Source organism: Gymnoscopelus braueri (genome assembly GCF_963280865.1).
Source record: "Gymnoscopelus braueri genome assembly, chromosome: 3".
Classification (NCBI taxonomy): Eukaryota; Metazoa; Chordata; class Actinopteri; order Myctophiformes; family Myctophidae; genus Gymnoscopelus; species Gymnoscopelus braueri.
Genome location: NC_137612.1, coordinates 41503568 through 41524358, shown reverse-complemented (window position 1 = coordinate 41524358; position 20791 = coordinate 41503568). Strand labels below are relative to the sequence as shown.

The 20791-nt window shown below is 42.9% G+C and overlaps 2 protein-coding genes across 2 annotated transcripts in view; one reads left to right on the top strand and one right to left on the bottom strand.

Annotated features, from left to right (window-relative positions):
• The window catches only part of rhobtb3 (Rho related BTB domain containing 3), a gene marked incomplete at its 3' end in the record, with an annotated part of 48995 nt that extends 47796 nt beyond the window's left edge, over positions 1–1199 (top strand). Inside the window, exon 13 of the mRNA XM_080423156.1 lies at positions 1081–1199. Coding sequence (XP_080279282.1) covers positions 1081–1199 — 119 coding nt within the window. The remainder of the gene's footprint in view (positions 1–1080) is intronic.
• On the bottom strand, positions 7–17350 carry glrx (glutaredoxin (thioltransferase)). The gene is made up of 3 exons (XM_080423157.1): positions 16965–17350; positions 12427–12572; positions 7–1303 (listed from the first exon to the last, which is right to left on the bottom strand). The coding sequence occupies exons 1-2, from the start codon at positions 17169–17171 to the stop codon at positions 12459–12461; spliced, it is 321 nt and encodes a 106-aa protein (XP_080279283.1). The 5' UTR covers positions 17172–17350; the 3' UTR covers positions 7–1303; positions 12427–12458.
• Between the last annotated feature and the right edge of the window lie 3441 nt (positions 17351–20791).

Here is a 20791-nt window from a genome sequence, read left to right as displayed (position 1 = left end):
TGTTAGTACTGTAGCATTTAGCATGTTTTATTAGCATCATTAATCATATACAAAGAGACTTGTTTATATGGTTAAATGGACGGCTTACTGAAGGGCATAAGTGTGTAGGGTCTGAGTAGCCAGCAAAGCACATGGTCAGTATTGGTCCTCGAGTTCTTCTTAAGGCTAACGTTTGGCTTCAGGCCAAACATTTGACATCTAAATGACATTTGTCATGCGTCTGCGCTGTTTTCAGTTGTCGTACAGTACGACACATTTCACACCAAAGCAGACATAAATTAGCCTTTAGCGTAATAAAAGTAATAAGAAGCTTTTCACCTTGCTGCAAAGTAAAATCGTCAGTGTTAATTTAACTCTGTTCAATTTGTAAACAGTCTCAGAGTTAAATTAAGACTGAGGATTTTCTCCATTATCAACGGATTGTTTGCGCTCGTGGACGGGTCGTGAATGTAAACTCCAGCTCCACCAACGCAACCAATCCATTGGACGTTGGTCGGTCAACGACAGCTGGCTCACACTGGCATAGCTTAGCTACGCTAACGTGACGTAGCATTAATCATCCATTTGTCGTTATTAAAGGTTAGGGTAAGTGATATTTTTGGGTTAAAGCGAAAGGTTTTTTATGACAAAGTTAAAGCTCTATTCTGATAGTTATCATTGCTCTAGAGTGTTTTTTTCAGTAACAGGGGTCTCCCCGTCTCTCCAGCTCTTTAGTAAGCAGAAAATAATGTTTTCGGGTGGGTTGCCAATTTCAGTCAATCAATCAGGAGAGAGTACCCGTTTATCAGCTTTAATTTTAATAGTGTTCTCATTTCACTTGTTTATCTTGTATCCTGTAATGAGTTCTCTCTCCTGATTGGATAAAACTTGTATCCTGACCTGAAAATGCATTTCTTTTGTTTACTAAATAGCTGGAGAGACAGGAAGACCCCCTGTAACTGAACTAACACTCTATAGCAATGATTACCATTAGAATATAGAGCTATTTAACACTTATTTTAACATAAAATTATCACTTACCCTACCTTTAATCATCCGTGTGTGTTTTCGTGTGTGTGTGTGTGTGTGTGTGTGTTCCAGAGGAGGAGCGTGAGCAGGTGGAGAGGCTTCGCTGGCCGTCCAGGGGCTACCTGCAGGAGCTCAGCGACTACCAGCAGCGCCGGCGTAAGCTACGCAAGTCCCGCTGTATGGTCATGTGACAAAGCCCGGACGCCACGCCCTGCAGAGGAGAAGGACAACGGGAGGAGGGGGAGGGGGAGGGGGGCAGGGTGGAGGGAGGATGGCAAAGAGCACCGGGGAGGGGCTGCACCATGATGGGAAGGGGGAGGAGGAGACAGGAGAAAGACATGTTACAGACTGCTGTATGAGCGGACTCCCGACGTGGAAGCCATGGAAGCCAAAGTTGCGGACTTTGGAGGATTAAGGCTGATGCGTACTTTGTCGTGCGATGTTGTAGTCGTTCTTCGAAAACAGCCGACCTACAAGCTTCAAGCTTGAGAGCTTGTAGGTCGGCTATTTTCGCCCGCGACGGAGCGTAAATCAAGCATTAATATTGAAGCTCTGTGTCTTTAACAGACTTCCAGGGATGCATGGCAGGTGGCAAAGGTCATTGATGGCCTGACCCAGGTGGTCATGACACCCCGCTCTTCCAATCTGAGGAAAGGACTGGAATGACTGTGACCTTATTCTAATGACAATTACATCACCGGGAACACTAAAATAACGGATCCTCCTCCACGACCGAAACCCCCTCTCAATATGAAATATAAAATGACTAGTAGCTGGATACCGGCTCGTGGCTTTAACTGGAGAGGATTTATGTTTCTAACTGCAGATGCAAAACGATGGATCACAACGACGACAACACTGATCATATAACATGGTGGATTTCATATATTAAAAGTATATTACATACGTATAGTTGGGAGACAGTAAGACAGAAAGGCTTCTTCAAACCTGACTCACGCTTCAATAATGCAAAGATGACACCGAAATGAACCAGAAGAATTGTACTGAATCAAACTGTCCGAGGACATCTGTGCATCTTACTGTTGGACGCATAACTGCAGCATCAGACCATTGCATACACGTCCTATTACGCTGTACTGTTACATAAGTGTTCATTTGACTCTGTTAATGTACCAGTAAGGGCCAGTTTTTACACTCTCAGAGTTAAATGAACACGCAAGAGATGTTACAGTGTAGCTCTAAAAGACATTACATTTCTTAAACTGAACTAACACTAGTTTGAGCCTTCAACTTTTACTGGGGCTCTCAATCAGCATTTCAACAGAGTGGTCACATTTACATGCAAGGCTCACTGGGGAGCCAACTGGTTGATGGTACTAGGAGCAGCACAGTCATGCTCATTTTCATTATGCAATATGACAAAGTCAATGTAGTGTATGATCAGGATCAGCTGTATTGCGTACATTAGATGATTTCAGATCTATAATCCTAAATCAATAGTGTCTATGGGCCTGGTCATGATTTATGATAAAATGTCTGTTGCAGACAATGCTGTTTCATTTAATTCTGGGAAGTGGCTTTTGAGTAAATTCTTCAGTTAACACATATATTGAAATAAAAACAATGGGGTGCTTCTTATATTGAAGCGACTGGGAAAAAATATATAATTTTTAAATATTTTACTTAAGCTATAGTCTGTAAACTCAAGTTTTAAATTTTATTTGACTACAGCCCTCATCAGTTTGCAAAAATAAAAGCCTTCAGAAGCTCACACACGCCATTTAAGATCTAATTTATACCATGAGCAACAGTTGGTCAATTTAAAACCGCAACACCTCTGGTTTCCCTCTTTTTTTCTTTTCTTTTTTGTTTGTTACCATAAAATGTATGATTTGATGGTGCTGTGACTATTTTTGTAAAATGTACTGTACATAAATGTTCATGGGGTAGTTTCATGTTTGGAGTTAGTGGCCACTGGGCAACACTTTATTTTACTGTCCTCGATTTCACTGCTATTTACACAGAAATCATCTTTTAAGACGTAATATTTGGGGGAAAACAATATTTCAATCACTGTGCTTTTTTGAGATGTCATGACGTGTCATTGGGTAACTTATGCTTGGGCAACACGTTTTGAGAGATTTACTCAACATAAGAAACCAAATTAAATATCTGAGAATTTATACAGTTATTTTTGTATGAACGTGTGTTTACATTAATGTTTTACAGTACTTTAGGGTGTGTATATAATAAGAGGCGTGATCAGAGGTTGACATTGATTTCAACGAGTGCATAACATTTTGTTGCTGTCGGGGTGTAAACCTTGTGTGTCCGAAACCGTTCTTTTTTTATCATTTTAACCACTTAAACCCTGTATGGTTGACCGGAGTCCCTCAGGGCTATATACTAGTGTATTTTCTGTTTTCTGTTATTGTGGGGAAAGCATTCGCTGAAAATAGCTCATCGACAAGCTTGTCGATCTGATATTTTCTGTGAACGTTTTCCAGAGAATACTGATGCTTAGGTTTAAGTGGTTAAAAACAAGCTCTCTTGTGAGCTTGTAGATCGGCTATTTTCACTACTTTTGTGCGACACTTGTATGATGAAGTAGTAGGGCATTCATTTATGAAAAAACTGAAATATGGAGATACGAGGTTTCTGCCCGACGGCAACGATTTGGTCTTTCACCGTAGAGAACATGGAGTGCTGCTGTATCACAATAATCTACATTATCTTGTCAAATATTAAATCCTGAACTTGATGTAATTGTCCCCCCCAGTCCTGCTTCATTTTATACTCCGCCGTACAGCATTGTCGTACAGCACTGGAAATAGCAGATCTACAAGATCGGTGCGACGCGTCATGAGCTTATGGATCAGCTATTTTCGGGACACGACACCTTCGTATGGCGAAGCATAGCAAGTCAGGCTTAGTTTCGATCCTAGAAGTTTAGAGCAGTGGTTCTCAACCCTTTTCTGGATCAGGGCCCACTTGAAAATCTGAAAAGCGTTCGCGGCCCACCCATCTGACCACTTAACCAGCTGACCAAAAAATACCATGTTTTTATTTTATCATTAAAATCTTTGGTGTTTTGCCAATTATTTGGGGGGCCCACATGCAATACCTTTGCGGCCCACAGGTTGAGAACCACTGGTGTAGATTATTTGGTGATCCTATACAAATCAAACAGGTAAATAACAGCTGACACAGGACTAGTGAAACAAAGTGTTGCCAGGCCTGCATCCACACACTCACCATGCGTTTGGGGACATTGAGGTGGCTCCATGTGGGGACAGTGAACATATGGCTCCACATGGAGCCCACTGGGCCAGTGACGTTATTAATATGACCTCCGGCCCTCAATAAAGAGATGTCTTAGAAAGAATAGTACACAATGGCTGTCTGCACTCTCTTTGTGTGTGTCTGTATGTGTGTGTGTGTGTGTGTGTGTACTTGTATTACTATACTTGTGTGGGTCAAACGTATCCCCACAAGTATAAGCAGAATTTGAGAAATAGACATTGTGACGAGTGAGGAGGACCATTTTCCTGGTCCTCCCTTCAAGAGCAACGGTTGTTTTATGGTTAAAACTGATTTTTTTTTCCCCGAAATGTTCAGAAATGTTGATGTCCTCGCAAGTATAGTAATGCAAACGTGTGTGTGTGTGTGTGTGTGTGTGTGTGTGTGTGTGTGTGTGTGTGTGTGTGTGTGTGTGTGTGTGTGTGTGTGTGTGTGTGTGTGTGAGCACACGCACGTATGTGTTTTAGTTGCAGTACGTGGTTTTTAATTTCTATCTCTGTGACACCATACCGCAGAAATGTATTCCTGTCTTTTTTTCCACCAAGCTCAGCATCCCAACAGGCACTTTGTTTCCTACTTTTTATTTATTAATGGGTTAATGAGGGCTTTCAGTTTACTTATTTATGCACTCAACCACTTGCCTGGGGGTCCTCTGTCTGAGAGGCAACAATTCCCCTGTTCTCCTTGTCTGCCTTTAACCCATTAAGACCGGGAACGCATCTGTGTCATTTTAAGATTTATTTGGCTATTCAAAAATTGCAGATATACAGGCTCATAGCGCGGCGCGGCACAGAGTGCCGCGCTATGAGCTTGTAGATCAGCTATTTTTTGAAAAATGTGTGAAAAACATTTACATTATCTGTGCTTCTGGGGGTCCCTGGAACGACGGGATGGGTGTCCGCGGCCAAATACATATAATTTTGGGCGCCCTTGATATGAAAAAGTTTGAGAACCACTGATTTATAGCAACATAAGTTTTTTCAAAAAACTGTTAGGATTTAGAAGACATTTGTAGAATCCCCAGAAGCAAAGATTTGAGTTTAAAAAAATTGCTTTAAAACAAAATATATATATTCAAAGATTTGCACACATTTTCATGATATAAAAAAAAAAGCAAATCTACAAGCTCAGCTTGTATATCTGCTATTTTTGAATAGCCAAAGTAGAAGATAATGGTTGAAATCTAAAATGACAGATGCTTTCCCGGTCTTAAAGGGTTAAGCCCCTGATTCATACTTAGTCTCATGACGGTGTCGCGTCCCCAGAACAGCCGACCTACAAGCTCACGACGCACCAGGTCTGCTTCTGTTTTTGGCGTGCCGCCGCAGCTGTGCGGCTGAGCATAAATTAGGCGTTGACCAGACTGTTTCTGCTTCATAACAGCATTTCCCTAATTGGTACCGTGCGGGTTCTCTGCTTTATGCCACTCTGGTGGGCTGTTTAACATCGATGACAGGTCACTGTTTGTGTTGTGGTGGTGGTCCAGCACTTTGTACTTTTACTCAAGTACATTTTGAATACAGGACTTCTACTTGTAACATTCATTGCAGTATTGATACTTTTACTCATGTAAAACATGCGAGTACGTCTTCCATCACTGTTCAGTTGTATTTGGCCCCCCATTTGGAAGGATTTTTGTGCCAGGGAGAGGGAAGATTTACATTATTTTTTTTCCCCCCAATAATTTTCAAAGCAGATCTACAAGCTCACTACGTGTCACATCGTATGTTTACGTATGTAAACACGGTTTTATGAATGAAAAGTGAACCTGTAACCATGTGACAACTACCCTCGGATCAGGAGAATTATACCAAATTAATCACACCTGTGGGTGCGACAACACCCTATAAGTGCGTCACACACCCACACACTCTCCCTCTTTCTACCGACTGGGAAGGCATGACAGGGCCAGCCTTCACCGCCGAGTGACAATGAAGGGTTACAGGTTCACTTTTCATCCATAAAACCGTGTTTACATACGTAAACATACGTTTTATTTCATTTCAAGTGAACCTGTAACCATGTGACAACATGGTACATAGTACAGTATACCAAATTAGAGTGAAGTGGCCAAAACCTACAGGTCAAAAGCCATAAAGGAGGAGTAAACCTCATCACAGTAATACAGCAGAACACAACGGAGTTCAAGCACTGTATTGTTAGCCTGAGGCTACGAGCTCAATCCATGGTCTTGAAGGGCGGACCCAAACACAGCCGCCTGGATTTGTGCGTGGCTTCCTATTGCTTCACCAATCTATGTCCCCGCCTCCCCTCCCCTCCCCCCCTCGGCCTGTGCACGGAGCACGCTGACGTCACCAAATTTAGAGCGACGCCCCTCTGCACTCTGATTGGTTAGGAGATAACAAGGTCCAAGACCATCGTTCCTGCATCGCTCCCCCAGGCTTTTTTTCTTTTGTAACAAAAAAAAAAGCCTGGGTTTCCGAGGCTACTGTATTGTCAACTGAAAGTCAAGTTAATACCAAACTGAAATGTTCCAATCAAGGGAAACAAACATTCTGGAGCACAAACCAAGGGTGCCCATATTTAACTGTAAAGTAAATAAACTCAGGTGAAGGTAGATTGGGACACCAGCCAATCCCACCACCAAGTCTACATCAAGCGTGTACAAACACCGCCTCCCACGGGCCACACACAAAGCCTCATCATCTGAGGCTTCGGGTGCCATATCCTGCCCTGCACCTGGGACAGCAAGTCCAGTCTGACTGGAAGACACCATGGCTGGCCCTCCAGCATCTCGTAGATCTCTGTCATCCATGGTCTCTGTGGCCAATTCGGCACCACCAATAGTACCTGGGCGTGCAGCAACCTCACTATCCTGAGGAAAGCCGCAGGAGAGGAAGTGGGGGGAAAAGCATATAGCCTCTGCTGAGGCTATGAAAGGCTCAGAGCATCTATCCCCAGTGGTCCTGGTGGTCCATGCATTGACGACCAGAGAGGACAGTGAGTGTTCTCCTCCGTGGCAAAGAGGTCTACTTCAGCCCGACCAAAGTTAAACCATATCTGGTTCACTACCTGGGGGTGCAAGCGCCACTCGCCAGGTTAGGGACCTCCCTGTGACAGCAGATTTGCCGTTACATTCCGGGGTCCCGGAAGATAGAAATCTCTCAGGGACTGTGCCCACAGGAGCACCTGGTGCACTCGTGCATGCAAAGATGGGGACCTCAGCCCACCCTGGCGGTTGATGCAAGACACCACGGCTGTGTTGTCTGTCCTTATCATGACTTGCTTCCCAGACACAATTGGGAGGAAGCGTCTCAGAGCCAGCGAACCGCCTCTATCCCAAGGAGGTTTACATGCTACCCCTGCTGTGCAGGAGGCCAACATAACTTGTGGCGTCCAAACCAATATTGGACCGGGCGCGTGTGCAACAGGCCCAGTGGCACAGCCTGGGCAGCTGCTGCAAAGAGGCCCAACAGCCTCTAAAACTCACAGACAACGACCTGCGTGACATGCAGTCTGTGATGCATTTCCTGATTGTCACCTTCCTTTTCTGTGTCAGGCATGCTTTCATGGTGACAGAATACAGAAGTCCAAAATACTCAACTGACTGGGCCGGGACTAAGCTGCTCATTCCTGCATTCAGGTGCAGGGATGCAGGAGCCCGAGCAAAACCAGACGTGCCAACACAACCTCTGTGTGGCTCCGTGCCAGGCTCTCTGATAGTGCACACACTAGCCAGTCATCGAGATAGTTGAACACTCGAATGCCCCCCACCGCAGAGGGATCAGCGCAGTATCCACGCATTTCATAAACGTTCGGGGTGACAGGGACAGACCGAACGGGAGGACGTAGTATTCAAAAGCCCTCCCCTTATTGCACCTTCCCCCAGCAAGGCAGAGAACCTCATTGATCAGAGCGGAAGAACGAGATTGGTCCCTTACTTTTGTCTCCAAAACTCCAGAGTACCGATCATCCACGGACAAGAGGTACACTGACGCCAAGCGCTGAGGTTGGCGCTGGAAAAAGCTGGCGCCAGTCAACTCGCACCGTAAGGGGTGCTGGCGGGGCTTGGCAGATTCCCCTGTGGTGCGCTCCCAAGATCAAGGCTGGGAATGCTGAGGGTCCCGCCCCTGCTGTGGGGGATACCCCCGCCTCACAGTCCCATAACTCCAGAGAGGAGCTCGGTTCTGAAGAACGAGGCCGCTGCAAGCCCCCTTGCCTTTCTGGAGGCTCCCGTCCCGAGCCACCGGCCTCAACCGCTCAGGCTGGTGTATGGACTGAGTGCGCTGCCTGACCTTCTGGGACTCATCCAGCGCAGCCTCTGCTGCAGGCCCAAACACCTCCCCAGGAGTTATCGAGGCCTCCATGACAGCAGTTCGGTCTGCATCTGCCAGGTCAGACTGGCTCAGCCACATCTGACGTCGGGCCATGGTCAGTCGTGCCAAGGAATTGCCAAGAACCGTGGCTTGAGTGTGAGCACCCTGGATCACGTTGTCAACAACCTTTTTCAGTTCTGGTAGGAGGTCAGCTGGGTCCTTGGACCCCAGATCATGCATCAGAGCCTCCAGGTACACAAGTAGGAGTGTATTTGTGTTCGCCAGTCTAGAGGCCATGGCTGTACACTGATAAGCCTTCACCACCAACCCATGATCAGTGGACCGGCATTTCTTATTTGGGCTACGGGCAGCCCTATTGCCTGTGGCTGGAGCCCCAGCCAACAGAGCAAAAGTAGGGCCCACTCTGGCTATGCCATCTAGCCCGTGCTCTGCAGCACCATGCAGGGTGCTGAGTGTAGAACGGGGTGTAGCAGCCTCCCTGGGCCGTGCCCAAGACCTTTGCAGGTGCTTGACAAAAAAAAAGGTGTCCCCGGTTCCTAGGGTGTCAGTCCAGCACAGAGGCCCTTGGCGGAGAACGTGGAGGAGGCACGCCAGCAGCTACTGCTGCCGTGAGAGCAGTGCCACTATGGAGAAATCACCCAACACAGGATCACCCGGATCCTGCCGGAAGGTGGCGCAAGCCTCAACCTCCTCATCAACATCCACCTCCCCAGAGGAGCCGCAGCCAGAGCTGTCGGTCTTATCCAGGTTACCCGAGGTAAAAATAGAAACAGCATCAGGATCTGGAAGCCTTGATGGAGAAGCCGTGCGGCCGATCCAGAAGGTGGCGCTGTTGTGCAGCCATACATTTAATGGTCTTACGCATATCCTCCAAATAGACGCGGTCCTGTTCAGTCCGCTTACGCTTCCTACTCGCCTTCCTCCCTACAGCCGGCGGATCCGAACTGGGAGGAACCAGACCCTGGCCAGGTAGCACACCATGTTCTGGGCCATTGTCCCGCTCATCACTCCCCTGAAACTCCATATGGCAGGGAAATCCTATACGCCTCTCACTGAATAATCTGGAGAGTTAAATAAGAAACACACATGCAGCAATGTAACATGCAAGCCCAATTCAAGGGCGGACTAAATGGCTGCGTTATGACAAGAAAACAACTGTCAGCTGACAGTATAAACAAATACACAAATGTATGAATGAATGAATCATTGTAAAGCGCTTTGAGTAAGTTTGAGTACTTAGAAAAGCGCCATAAAAATGGAATTCATTAAACAGCAGAGCTAGGCTAACACAAGCCTACTCCAGTGCTGTGGAGTGCTGCTAATAGGCTATGCTAGCAAGAGGAAATGTTACTCACTTACCAACAAACTGGCATGTGAGTTCAAACAAACAATACAGACGATGACGAGACAACCTCACGGCACACCAAGGGGGTGCCACATACAAGGCAGCCCAGAGTAGGCATCCAGCACCGTGAGGAATCAAAGTCAAATCACAAGCTGGTATAAGCTCTTACCGACCAGGAGGAAGAAAGAGGGAGAGTGTGTGGGTGTGTGACGCACTTATAGGGTGTCGTCGCACCCACAGGTGTGATTAATTTGGTATAATGCTCCTGATCCGAGGGTAGTTGTCACATGGTTACAGGTTCACTTGAAAATAAATAAAATGCCAGGCGTTGATAGCTTGTAGAGCTGCTATTTTTGAATATCCTAATATATATATAAAATAGGGTTAAAGTGGATACATTTGCTGGGGCCTCCTGTTCTTGTAAGAATATCATCACTGTCGGGCAGAAACCTAGTATCTTCTCAATATTTCATTTTCATAAATGAATGCCCTATTTCATCATAGTGTCACACATATTTGTGAAGATGTTTTGTGTCTGTGGGTTTTATAAATATTTACCAGCAGAAACACACTGCCCTCTCGCTGTATTTTGGTGTTTTCACTGTTTGTTTTGGTAGACAGGGATGTTTTTGGGGCTACCAAAACAAACAGTGAAATGTGTTTCTGGAAGTAAACACCACACTACTCCAGTGGCTGATAACTTCTGGTATAGATGGAAATGATTGGTAATTTTTTTTTTGTTATGTCAACACAGGGAAATGGCATACTATGCCTTTAAACGCTTTGTAAAACAAGAGCAAAATTTTGACATTTTAACTGGCAAAACTATTGTCACCCCTCAAAACAGAACACTTGCATACACATCACCCTTTCTGGTGGAATTTTCCAGTGGGAAATATTGTGGAATTGCTGACATTGTTATAGGTCTGACGTTACACTCTCTACTAGCAGTGCACATGTCGTTTGCCTGTGTTGTGTAAACGATCCATAAATCACATGATAAATTATGTGATATTGGATCTGTGCATAGACTTGCGTGTTCCCAGATACAGTAACCCGATCCAGCATTTTAGGCTGTATCTGCGTCATTTCCGATGCTGGTATCGGTATCGGTATCAAACAACTCTAATTATGAACAAATTGACCTACATAACCTCTGAACTATTATACAAGGATGACATTCTATTTTTGGGAGACTAAGGTCATCTGGCAATGAGCCACGTGGCTCAACAATGCTCCGGTGATGAGGTGAGGGCTGGATACTGGGATCAAGGGCTGGGCGATATGACTTCAAATTCACTATTACTATTTCTAACTTTTGCTTCGGTTGCGATTAATGAAGGATTTAGTTTTTATTGTGAAGATAGCAGATCTACAAGCTGACAATGCGTCGCAATGTGCCGTGATGTCAGCTTGTAGATAAGATCTGCCAAATGTTTTTAAGGATAGCTATTTTTGCTATTTTTTGAAGTACAATAGAGCATTAAGTGGTTAATCACTTTAATCGATCTAGTCGATTATAAAATATATTTAAAATGTTTTCTCATGTCAATTCGTTTCATGTCAAAAACCTGCTTCTCGATTATTCGATTAACCTACATGAGCAAGATTGAGTCGCTTCATGAGTCTAAATATCAGTTCAATTATAATTGCCTGGCTCAAGTTGATTTGCAGGTTGCTGATCCGGTCTGGGTCAAGAGCAGATACGGAAACATGCATGTATGTGTGTACAAAATTGACCAGATACAGTAGGTGGGCTCTAGACCGGATCAGACAGAGCACTGTAGGCCTGGTAACGCTATGTTTACATAAGAGCAAATTGATTGCACCTGTGGGCGTGGCAGACATACTTTCCTCTTGCCCTGGGTTTGCTATGCTATGTTTGCCCTCATTCTCACCTCCTTGTTGCGAAACAAGAGCCAGTTTGTAACAAGAAAACGGGCCCTTGCCCGGGATTTGAACTTTGGGCCTCTCACAAGCTGACTCTTGTGAGTGTGGAAAGAAGACAGCAGCCCTGTGTGTGTGTGTATGTGTATGTGTATGTGTATGTGTGTATGTGTGTATGTGTATGTGTGTGTGTGTGTGTGTGTGTGTGTGTGTGTGTGTGTGTGTGTGTGTGTGTGTGTGTGTCCGCGCAATTGGTATAGGTGGATAGGCAACAGGTGTGGCTCTGTACTTACTTGGACTGTTTTTTTCCATCTATACCAAATTTCTTCGCCACAAATATCCGATCTACAAGCTTGCGAGGCGTTATTTTCTGCTAAACTGCTATTTTCAAAAGAATTTGAAAACTTGTGAAATGGGACATTCTGCAAACTGAGTACTTTCTACTTTTGGTACTTTCAGTACATTTTGATACCAATACTTTTGTACTTTTACCCAAGTAAAGTTTTAATTCCTGACTTTTTTTTTTAACAGAGTACTTCTACATTGCAGTACTGATACTTTTACTTAAGTAACAAATGTGAGTACTTTTCCCACTACTGATAAAATCGGTTGCCAACGTTTCAGTACCTGGAAGTGGAAGTGGATGTGGAGGTGGTCACTCATTGCAGCGCTCCTATGGACTGCAGCATGCCCTGTAGCTTCCCACTCTCATCCAGCTCTGCTACGTCACTGCCTCCTCCAATACACTCCTCCCCAATGAACACCCTGGGCACCTACAACACCACATAAGATACAACCTCACAACCACATCATAGACAGACAAGATAGACGGAAGGGAATCATACAATAACACAGTGCTTCTCAAGCAGTGCTTTCAAGTAACTTTAAAGTACATTTACTCAAGTACTGTACTTAAGTAAAATGTTGAGGTATTTGTACTTTACTTGACTATTTCCAATTTCCAATACTTTTACTTCTACTCCAATACATCTCAGAGGCAAATATTGTACTTTTACTCCACTGCAATTATTTGAAAACTTTAGTTACTAGTTACTTTTCAGATATAAATGATTATATTACAAAACATACATTAACCACTTCAGCCCTATTTTATGCATAGGCTAATTGAAAATAGCCAATCTACAAGATCACAACGGAACTTGTAGATCTGCTATTTTCAAACATTTTAGTGCTTTTACTTTTGGTACTTTAAGTACATTTTGATACCAATGCTTTTGTTTCATTCCGGACTTTTACTTGTAACGGAGTATTTCCATATTGCAGTATTGATACTTTTACCTAAGTAAAATATCTGAATACTTTTTCCACCACTGTTCTCAAGCTGTTTTAGGTCAAGGACCCCCAAATTGATATGGATTTAGCCTATGGATTTGCCCCCATCTGAAAAGATTTTGTGCCAGGGAAATTATTCAACAATTCGTTAAATTCTTTAAGATTTTGCAAAGTCTAAAAAAAGAAAATAGCCTAAGTATAAAGTAGGGTTAAAGTGGTTAAACACATTGTTATACTATATTAACACATTTTCCTGGGGGCTGTAATGGTTATTTCATGTTACGTTGTTGTCTTTATAATTAATTAAATTCATTGATTCAATTAAAAGGTAGGGTAAGTGATTTACTTTGGTTAAAATAAGTGTTAAATAGCTGTATATTCTGATAGTACTCATTGCTATAGAGTGTTTGTTCAGTTAAAGGTACTCATTGCTATAGAGTGTTTGTTCAGTTAAAGGAGTCTCTCATGTCTCTCCAGCTCTTTATTAAACAGAAAATGCATTTTCAGTGCTCTCTCCTGATTGGCTTAAATGTAGTCACCTACCTGAAAATGTACTATATTCTGTTTACTAAAGAGCTGGAGAGAACAAACGCTCTGTAGCAATGATTACTATCAGAATATAGTACTTTAACAATATCACTTACCCTACCTTTAAGTTTTTGCAGCCCTAATTCACAGACTTCCCAAGACCTGGCAAGTAACTAACCACACAGAGATAACACTACCTTCTGTATTTATCACTAAGTGGATCATATTCACTTATAATTGCTGCAATAAAGGTTCATTCAAGGACACACCAACGTGTTGAAATGCGCATGTGCAGTTTATATCAATCAGTGATGAGTTGGCTAAATGACAACAGAGCACTCTGAGATCAATCTGCTTCCATTTGTTACACTCTGAAAGTGAATGTAAAGCTGCAATCCGGGATTTGAACGGCGTGAGCTTCAGGCAGCAATCAACTACTTATAGGCCTACTACTTAAACAAGGTGGTGTCTTACCCGACACCAGGGTATTTCTCAATGGAAGAGTAGAGAGACAACCTCCAACCACTGTCTTGTCATGTTGTCATGTTTTTTGCATGCTTGTAGATCAGCTGTTTCTTTTTTAATAATAAAAGAAACGGTTTTGGACATGCAAGGTTCCACACAACAACAGCAACATAGCTACTCTACCAGAGAGACGAGTTAAAACAAGTCACTCGTTTAAATAAATCCCGGATTGCAGCTTTAACGCGGAGACTTGCTACATTGTATCAACCTGCAGACTGTGTGCAGCCAGACAGTGTCTGGGCAATGTTGCCATATTTAGTGAGAGAAATAAGCAACCAGGTCTAGGAAAAAAGCCCAAAAGAAGTGACTATAGGCCACATGAGCACTCTACATTGGCTATTTGAAAATAGCAGATCTACAAGCTCTATAGATCTGCTATTTTCAAAGAAAAATCTTGGGGAAAAAGTGAAAATTTAGGAATATTTTCAAATCCACAAAATCCTGTATGGGGGTCTCTGGCAACTACCAATATTTACAAGTGACTTTACAGAAAAAGAAGCCCAAAGTTGCTTATAATAAGCAGACCTGGCAAACCTGGTTGTGTGTGTTGTTCTAATCTTACCGTCCGGGCTCCAGTGATCTCCATGAAGTAGTCCTGCATGGTGTGTGTGTGTGTGTGTGTGTGTGAGAGAGAGATACCTGCCAACCATCCTGGATTCTGCAGGAGACTCTTTTTATTTGACCATTTCTCCTTCCCGACTCCTTTTCCTTTTTTTGGGGGGCTTTCACCCTTTTTGCGTGGCAACCCATGTGTCAAAGGCCCATATAACTATATAAGACCTCCCCTCACATACCCCACTGATATGCAGCCACGGCCATTCATGTTCATTTACTTGGTTCCTTGTTTGTGTCTCGGCATGGCGAGAGAGTATGTTTTGCCCCCAGTGCGTCATTCTGTCGGTGTACAGCTAATCTCCGGCACCGTTGGCTTGATCGCAGAAAAACTGTGCACACACTCCCTGGATGCCACGGCAGAACCTCTGGCCCAATTTTTTCACATGGGCCTTTTATAGCGCCACCAGGAGGCCGATTTGAGCAAAACACAAATCGGTACACAGCATCTCTATAGTCATTAAACGAAACGGGTCTTTCAGATTTTTCATATTCCATCCTGATTGGCTAAAATTGGCTTCCAAAGTTTGCAGGAGTACTACGTTTTGAACAAAATGCCTCAAATCATGAACACAGCATGCAATTTCCGTGAAATATTGCATGCACATTCCCATTAGGCCGAGGAAGAAATGCCACTTGAAAATGTTCAAATCAGCCTCATGGTGGCGCTATAACAGGCCGATTTGTGTTTTACCTATAACTGCACCGATCTGTGTAAAACTTTGTATGCACACTTTCTACAGGCCAAGGAAGAACCTTTGCCCTGCATTTTTCTTATTTGCCTTTTATAGTGGTACACATGATCTCTATAGTCATGTGATCAAGACGGATCCGTTTTCATATTCCATCCTGATTGCCTAAGATTGACATCTAAAGTTGGAGTGGCCCGTTTTTAACAAAATGCCACAAATCATGAACGCAACGTCCGATTGCGGTGAAACTTTGCGCGCACAATTGCACTACGTTGAGAAACAAATGCCACCCTTTTAACATTGCCCTATTATAGCGCCACCAGGAACACTTTTCTTTTTTTATTACTCATACAAATTTTGGCCAAACATCATGCAAATCGGTACACATTATCTCTATAGTCAAGTGATCAAGATGGTTCCGTCCAATTTTTCATATTCCATCCTGATTGGTGAATTCTGAACATTGCTGGCCTACAATAACCTACCTGACCTGGCGGAGACCTGTGCTCCGAGGAGCACATTTTCTAGTTTTAAAAAAAAAATATTTTCTCTCTCTCTTTCTGAGAGAATGGGAATGTTACTCTTTTACTGTCACTTTGTTTATTATGTCTGGATAAACTCCAGTCCCACATACACTCCATGTATCTAAGTGATACATTATAATTGAATGCAATTATAATGTAATAAGTGGTTATTATTAAACATGGCTCTTCTATTGCTTCAGTCATCAAATGAATTTCTGTAGGACTACTTTTAGCTTTTTAATGGATCCTATGTAACTAAAGCCTGATAAAAGTATCAAACTGCCAAAATCCACCAGAATACAATTATATTTACTCTGTTAAAAAAAAATTCTGGGGGACGGACGGACAGACACCCAGACCCCCCGCTTGGGGGTGTGGCCAGTATGACCCCCTGCACTGCACAGTGCATGCTGTGTGTGTCTGTGTTGTTCTGATCTTACGTCTGGGCCTCCAGTGATCTCCCATGTCCTACATACTGACTGTGTGTGTGTGCACGTGCGTGTGTGTGTTCTTCTGATCTTACCGTCCTACCTCCAGTGATCTCCATGAAGTATAGTCCTGCATGCTCTGTGTGTGTGTGTGTGTGTGTGTGTGTGTGTGTGTGTGTGTGTGGTTCTGAACTCACCGTCCTAGCTCCAGTGATCTCCATGAAGTAGTCCTGCATGCTCTGTGTGTGTGTGTGTGTGTGTGTGTGTGTGTGTGTGTGTGTGTGTGTGTGTGTGTGTGTGTGTGTGTGTGTGTGTGTGCGGTTCTGAACTCACCGTCCTAGCTCCAGTGATCTCCATGAAGTAGTCCTGCATGCTCTGTGTGTGTGTGTGTGTGTGTGTGTGTGTGTGTGTGTGTGTGTGTGTGTGTGTGTGTGTGTGTGTGTGTGTGTGTGTGTGTGTGTGTGGGGTTCTGAACTCACCGTCCTAGCTCCAGTGATCTCCATAAAGTAGTCCTGCATGCTCTGTGTGTGTGTGTGTGTGTGTGTGTGTGGTTCTGAACTCACCGTCCTAGCTCCAGTGATCTCCATAAAGTAGTCCTGCATGCTGCCTCCGTCGCTGCGGCCGCTTATGTCTATACACTCGTAGTGACCGGGCTTGAACTGGTACTTGGACAGAACCTCTTTGGCCAGAACGCAGTATGAACACGTTGGCTTCATGAACATCACCACTTTGTCCCCGCGAAGCTTGGTCTCCACAAATTCCTGGGCCATTGTTGTATATTGTTATTATTATTATTATGATAATGGATGATCAAACGGGACAGACGGGAGCTGTAGGTTGTATTTGAGCTGATATTATTATAATAGAGTCGAAGACAAAAGGTTGAAATGGTCTTTGGATGATGGATTGTGATAAAAGGGAAGAGAGGGGATTCAATGGCTTCCGTTACTCCGTAGTGTAGTGTTTGTTTGTTATTCAATGGGAAGGAGGAGTTTTTCGGATGGGGACCCTCCCCCCCCTTCTTAAAGCAATAGTACCATTTGGAGGATAATCATTAGCAGTGGTGGGAAAAGTACTCGAATGTTTTGCTTAAGTAAAAGTATCAATACTGCAATGTAGAAGTACTCTGTTAGTAAAAGTCCGGAATTCAAAATGTACTCGAGTAAAAGTACAAAAGTATTGGTATCAAAATGTACCAAAAGTAGAAAGTACTCATTATGCAGAATGTCTCATTTCACAAGTTTTCAAATGTATTTATAAAATGTATAAAAATCGTTTGAAAATATTAGATCTACAAGCTCACATTGCGTGGCATCGCCACACATTGTGAGCTTGTAGATCGGCTATTTTCAAATAGTTGATGTATATCAACTATTGGTGGTTAAACTGATTTTGATGCTATAATATTGAATATTACTTTATAATAATTGTTAATTTAAAGGTAGGGTAAGTGATATTTTTTTGTAAATAATTGTGTGTTTGTTAAAAAAGGTTAAAGTACTATATTCTGATAGTAATCATTCCTACAGAGCGTTTGTTCGGTCACAGGGGTCTCTCTAGCTCTTTACTAAACAGAATATTGTACATTTTCAGGTAGGTGACAACATTTAAGCCAATCAGGAGAGAGCCCTCAAAATGCACTTTCTGTTTAATAAAGAGCTGGAGAGACATGGAGACTCCTTTTACTGAACAAACACTCTATAGCAATGAGTACTTTCAGAATATAGAGCTATTTAACACTTATTTTAACCAAAGTAAATCACGTACCCTACCTTTAACCTTTTTTAGAGAGTGCATCAACCCCTCCAGACCCCTAAGGGTCCATTTGGTTCCTAACTATCCAGCATTTAGCTGAGGACCCCCTCAAGGACCCCTGGGGGTCCCAGGGACCCCACAAGAACCACTGAGTTACATCATGTTATAAAGCTTGGTTTTATTACTAACCATAATAAGTTAGTCTAGTCCAGATTAGATTTGAGTGTATCCATGAAACTAGTTTTATGTCAAGCCAAGGACCCCCAAATTGATAAGTATTTGGCCGCAGACCCCCGTTTGAAAAGATTTTGTGCTAGGGACCCCCATAAGAACGTTTTCAACGTTATTGGGGTTGAACAACTGAAATATAAAATAGGCGTAAAATGGTTAAAGTGATTTTAACGCTATATTAAATTTAAATAAACATTTGGGGGGGGGGGGACCCCTGTGGCAGTTTCAGTGCTACTGCTATAAATGCTACCTGTTGTTGCACAGACATACACTTAGTTTTAATGTAAAAGGCTCCACTTGCTGGCAAGAAACAAATCATCACCATGAGATACTTTAAAAGTCACACTGAGATTTGCATGTATCCATTTAAACCGGTTTTCTCTTCTCTTATCATTCACACAACTGCAGTGGAAACAGGAGACATTAAAAGCTACTTGGAACAGTGCCTTGTCCTTCACACTAGTGCAGGATAGCAGGGCATACTGTGTATACTGAGGTGAATGGGCAGATTTCCAAACAGATGTCTTTTACAGTGAAATAGGGGTAATTATATCCAATCAAACTGTCTTAATCCTTTGATCAATGTGCACTTAGAGGTTTGGGCCAAGTTTAAAACTCCACCAGGGTATTAACGGTATTGTCTATGTACTGTGCATGTAAATAGATTTATCTTGGTTGAGATCATGGACCAGGGATGGGGTTGATCCAGGTTATTCAGAATGTCATGAAACAGCCATTCATTGGTAGATGCAAAGTATTAACAAGAGCTTGCAACTAAATAACTACATTGGATCCATTGGAACACAGGTTATTTTCCCATTTCCTGAACAGTAATGGTTTTGGACATGTGAGGTTTCTGCCTGACAGTTGACGAAATCCAATTAATTCTGGTGGTTATAGAAATTCCATCTCATACTCAGCAATGGAGCTCAAATAAGGTACACTCCGTGGCTAATGTGCTTAACTGTGTTCAAATGGTTCTGTTCAGCCTTTCGGCAACAAGTCTCTCTATTCTAGACGGATCACTTGCTTGCTCAACAGGTTTCCCCTCTGATGGGTACATCTGTCTTTCTAAAAGAGGCACTTGGAAACCCAGGGGAAATGTACATAGGCAATTTAATCCACAAGTAAAAGGGTGCAGTAGCTGAAAATGATCAGCCACCCTGATTTCGTCACAATGGCCCTCAGGCCATTACAGTTCATTGTGTGAGCACTTGAACCAGGTATATCACATACATGTACACAATGTTTTTTAGGGCATTTTTGTTATTTCCCATGGGTGGCACCATAGAATTTCATGTATGGAACAGACATCCCCATTCATAGCCACACTGTTCCTGTGTCATAACACGGAAGAGTAAGTCATAATCCATAGGGACCTCCCATGGACATTTACCAAGTACTTTTTTTTTTTTTTACTTTTGTAAATTAAATTAGCAAAATTAAAACAGAAGATAGAAAGTTGTCATCTCCATTGAACCCATTAACCCAGCTATTAGGAGCAGTGGGCACTGGGCAGCCACTGAGCAGTACCCAGGGACCAGTCCTATAGCGAATGCCCTAGCAGGAGTACTATTTAATGTTCCTGGCATTCATGTCTTCTGGTGTGGGAAGAAAGTGATACAGCTGGAGGAAGCCCACATGAACATGAGGGGACATGTACATTCCACACAGAATGACCCCAGTGGGCCTTCTACCTAGGTTATTATACTTTTGAATTTGCTGGTAATTTAAAAATGTTTTAGTCTTAGTTTTAGTTTTTATTAGTTTGTTGTAATATAGGGTAGTTGTCAGATGTGAGATTGAAAAAAGTTCAGAAAAAATGTGAAATAGCCAATCTCAAGCTCACTTCTACAAATCTATTTTTAAAGATTTGTGAAAATGTGTGAAAATATTAGGCTTATCATGTATGAAATACTGACAAAAACAGAGCTAAAACAAAGCTAACTAAAACAAACTCAACACACAATACACTCATTTTGAAGATGCATTGCTTATAATAGCATCCATAGCAACAACACTGGTTCCCCCCAGCAAAGTATACTGTAGGTGGTTGTGAAAAAAGGAACATGGCACTTATACATTTATATCTATGGATTGCAAAGAAGCCATACAAATCAAAGCAGCATATTCTACAACAGGGGTCTTCAACGTTTTTCAGGCCAAGGACCTCTTAGCTGAGGAAGAGATGGAGTGGGGACCCCCGCTACATATTGTATAAAATTGTGTTGCATATTAAACTTTTTCATAGATTTCACAGATAGCTCCAACTTGTTTGACAGCACTATCAGTGATGTGTAAATTCATGTTTGTTTACACATTGATTGCCTAGATCGAGTGAACTCGTTTTTACTAGTGATTAGAATCCATCACTTGATTGCCAAGAACGAGTTAACTCGTTTTA

Bases quoted from the DNA above. Each gene is read 5' to 3' on its own strand.
- glrx (XM_080423157.1), bottom strand. From the start codon at position 17,171: ATGGCCCAGGAATTTGTGGAGACCAAGCTTCGCGGGGACAAAGTGGTG. The intron at 12,573-16,964 runs GTGAGTTCAGAA...GTGGTGTTGTAG, and splicing joins AGATCACTGGAGCTAGGACG to GTGCCCAGGGTGTTCATTGG.